The sequence below is a fragment of the Atta cephalotes genome (assembly GCF_000143395.1).
Source record: "Atta cephalotes unplaced genomic scaffold scaffold01341, whole genome shotgun sequence".
NCBI lineage: Eukaryota > Metazoa > Arthropoda > Insecta > Hymenoptera > Formicidae > Atta > Atta cephalotes.
In genome coordinates, this window is record NW_012131405.1 from 1 (window position 1) to 3,013 (window position 3,013).

Here is a 3,013-nt window from a genome sequence, read left to right on the forward strand (position 1 = left end):
TAATTTAGTAAGTAGAAGAACCACTATAATAGTACTATATAATATATATATATATATATATATATATATATATATATGTAAAATTTTTGNGTTTTAAAANATTTCCATATTTTTGAAGCTACTCTCTTCGGTGCTCAATTACCTGATCGCTTACCTCAACTGTGGAATTTGATTTTACCGAACACACTAAAAGATGAAACCAAACAAGATAATATACAAGAGGATGAAGGAAATTTATTAATTGTCGGTCTACAAGTATTAGAAATCATGGCACCAAGTTTGGATAAGTCTTTGTTACCGCCTGTGTTAGAGGTTTTACCACGTTTATGCAGTCTACTAACGCATTCATACAAAGCTGTTAGACATATGACCTCGCGATGTATAGCTACATTAGCTACTCTAGATACAGAGAAAGTAATTTTAAACTTTATCAGATACATATTGATAGACATAACAATATAGATAGAACAAAAGATTAAGAAATATATTTTATTTTTTTTTTTTTTTTTAGACAATGGTACACATATTACGCAGTGTTATACCACTCTTGGACACAACTGGCAGTGAGAAGAGATGTTCTTCAGGCATAGTGGCACCGAACAAAGTCGATTCCGTACGCCAAGGAGCTGCGGAAGTTCTAACTTGTATCGTCGAAAGCTTAGGCGTACATGTGGTGCCATATGCAGTACTCTTTATGGTACCTTTATTGGGACGTATGAGCGATCAAAATCAATCTGTAAGACTAGTTTGTAGCGCAACTTTTGCTACGCTCGTACAGTTGTTACCGCTAGATCCTGGCGCAATTGCAGATCCACCAGATCTAGTGTAAGTTATTCGTGCGAGATTATACATATAATTTTTGGTAATATGTGTGGTTGGTGTATAAATAATATTCCTGAAAAAAAAAAACGGATGACACAACACAATCATTAAATGTCACATCAATGATTGTACCTACTAATGTCACGATATTATCGTTTTTTAAAATAGTGAATTTAAAAAAATTAGATATTTCTATAGTAATTCGATTTACTAAAGAACCATCTTAATAACTATTTCGTTATTCGCTATGAGTACTGAAAATCTATAGTATATGTAACGTGAACTGTTCATGCGCGCTCAGTGATTACTGAAAATCTATAGTTCACGTTACATATACTACAGATTTTCAACATAGTGAATAACGAAAGAGTTATTAAGATGGTTCTTTAATAAATCGAATTACCATAGAAATGTCTAACTTTTTTATATAATGAAATTGAAGACCGAAATTGACGTGTGCAAAATTCTATGGTATTAATGATGAAATAAGAGAGAAAAAAATGTTAAAGATGTAACCTTTCCCTTATTGAGTATTACTTACTGACAGATAAGGCTCGCAGACGCTTCTTTAACTAACTGCACATAAATCTTACCGTAGACTTTTCTTAAAAATAAGATTATAAGTTTAAAAAATTACAATTTTAATAATCACAAAAAAGTAATAATAGGTACAGTCATTCTGGAAAGTTTTACGTGCATAAATTTTCATATAAATTTAACTTCGAAAAATAAACATAATTTTATCGTTTTCATTCGATCAAGATGCAGCTCTTGATTTACTATCGTATATTCCACTATTTAATTAAGATATACACACATAATTTAATATTTTAAATTATGCAGATATTTGTAATTTTGGGTAGACCCTTGTGAAGCATCTAAATTTTTAGCATTTCACTAAAGAACCACTTTAATTAACACAACTTAAAAGATATTCTACTAAGGTACATCGCTTTACTGACCAATCGTACATATTATTGAAAGCTCACATGGCATTTGAATTCAATGTTTCTTATATAATATATGTACAGACAAGAAAAGGCACAAGAGAGAAAATTTTTGGATCAACTTTTAAATCCTCATAATATTCCTGATACGGAGCTACCGATTTCTGTAGCCGCAGAATTACGTTCGTATCAACGACAGGGTTTAAATTGGCTCAATTTTCTGAATCGTTATCATCTTCACGGAGTGTTGTGTGATGATATGGGACTTGGAAAAACACTACAAACGCTCTGTATCTTAGCATTGGATCACCATCGCAATTCACAGGCACCGACTAGTCTAGTTGTATGCCCACCAACTCTAACCGGTCATTGGGTATATGAGGCTGAGAAATTTTTCAAAATAAAGGATTTGTCAGTTATTCAATATGCTGGCACGCCACAAGATCGCGAGAAATTGCGGCTTCGAGTGCCACATCACAGGCTCGTAGTTGCGAGTTATGATATTGTACGAAAAGACATTGAATTCTTCGAAGCGCATCAATGGAATTATTGTGTGCTCGATGAAGGCCATGTAATAAAAAACGGCAAAACGAAAAGCGCTAAAGCTATGAAGCGATTGCATGCTAATCACAGGCTTATATTATCCGGCACACCTGTACAGAATGATGTACTCGAATTGTGGTCTCTTTTCGATTTTTTGATGCCAGGTTTCCTCGGCAGCGAGAAACAATTTGCCGCTAAATATTCCCGTCCTATTTTGGCCTGCAGAGAGCCAAAAGCAGGACCAAAAGAACAAGAGGCTGGTGCTTTAGCTATGGAGGCTCTTCACAGACAAGTAATTTGTTCTCCATCCTCCCTCCTTATTTTCATTAAAGGTCCTTAGTTTAAGTTCTGTCACGGTGATTCATTATTGTAATTGATTATAGGTATTGCCGTTCTTACTGAGACGAAACAAGGAAGACGTGCTGCAAGATTTACCACCCAAAATCACGCAAGATTATTACTGCGATTTATCGCCTTTGCAACGCATACTTTATGAGGATTTTCGCACTCGTCATTCCGCTCTCACTAACAATTCCTCGTCTTCTAACGATTCTCAAAGTAACGTGTTCGAAGCGCTACGATATTTGCGTAACGTGTGCAATCATCCAAAATTGGTGTTAAGTCAAGGGCATCCATTATATCGAACAGTACGTGCTAAAAAACAAATATTTAAAAAAATATATTAAAAAAATTATTTAAAG

General features: G+C 34.2%; 1 protein-coding gene across 1 annotated transcript; it reads left to right on the forward strand.

Moving 5' to 3' along the window:
- Positions 1 to 118: 118 nt before the first annotated feature.
- LOC105625399 (TATA-binding protein-associated factor 172-like) lies at positions 119 to 2,959 on the forward strand (the record flags this gene model as incomplete). Its single annotated transcript, XM_012206732.1, has 4 exons — positions 119 to 414; positions 512 to 825; positions 1,854 to 2,604; positions 2,696 to 2,959. Coding segments are annotated over 4 exons (1,625 nt in total), but the record flags the coding sequence as incomplete, so codon positions are not given.
- Between the last annotated feature and the right edge of the window lie 54 nt (positions 2,960 to 3,013).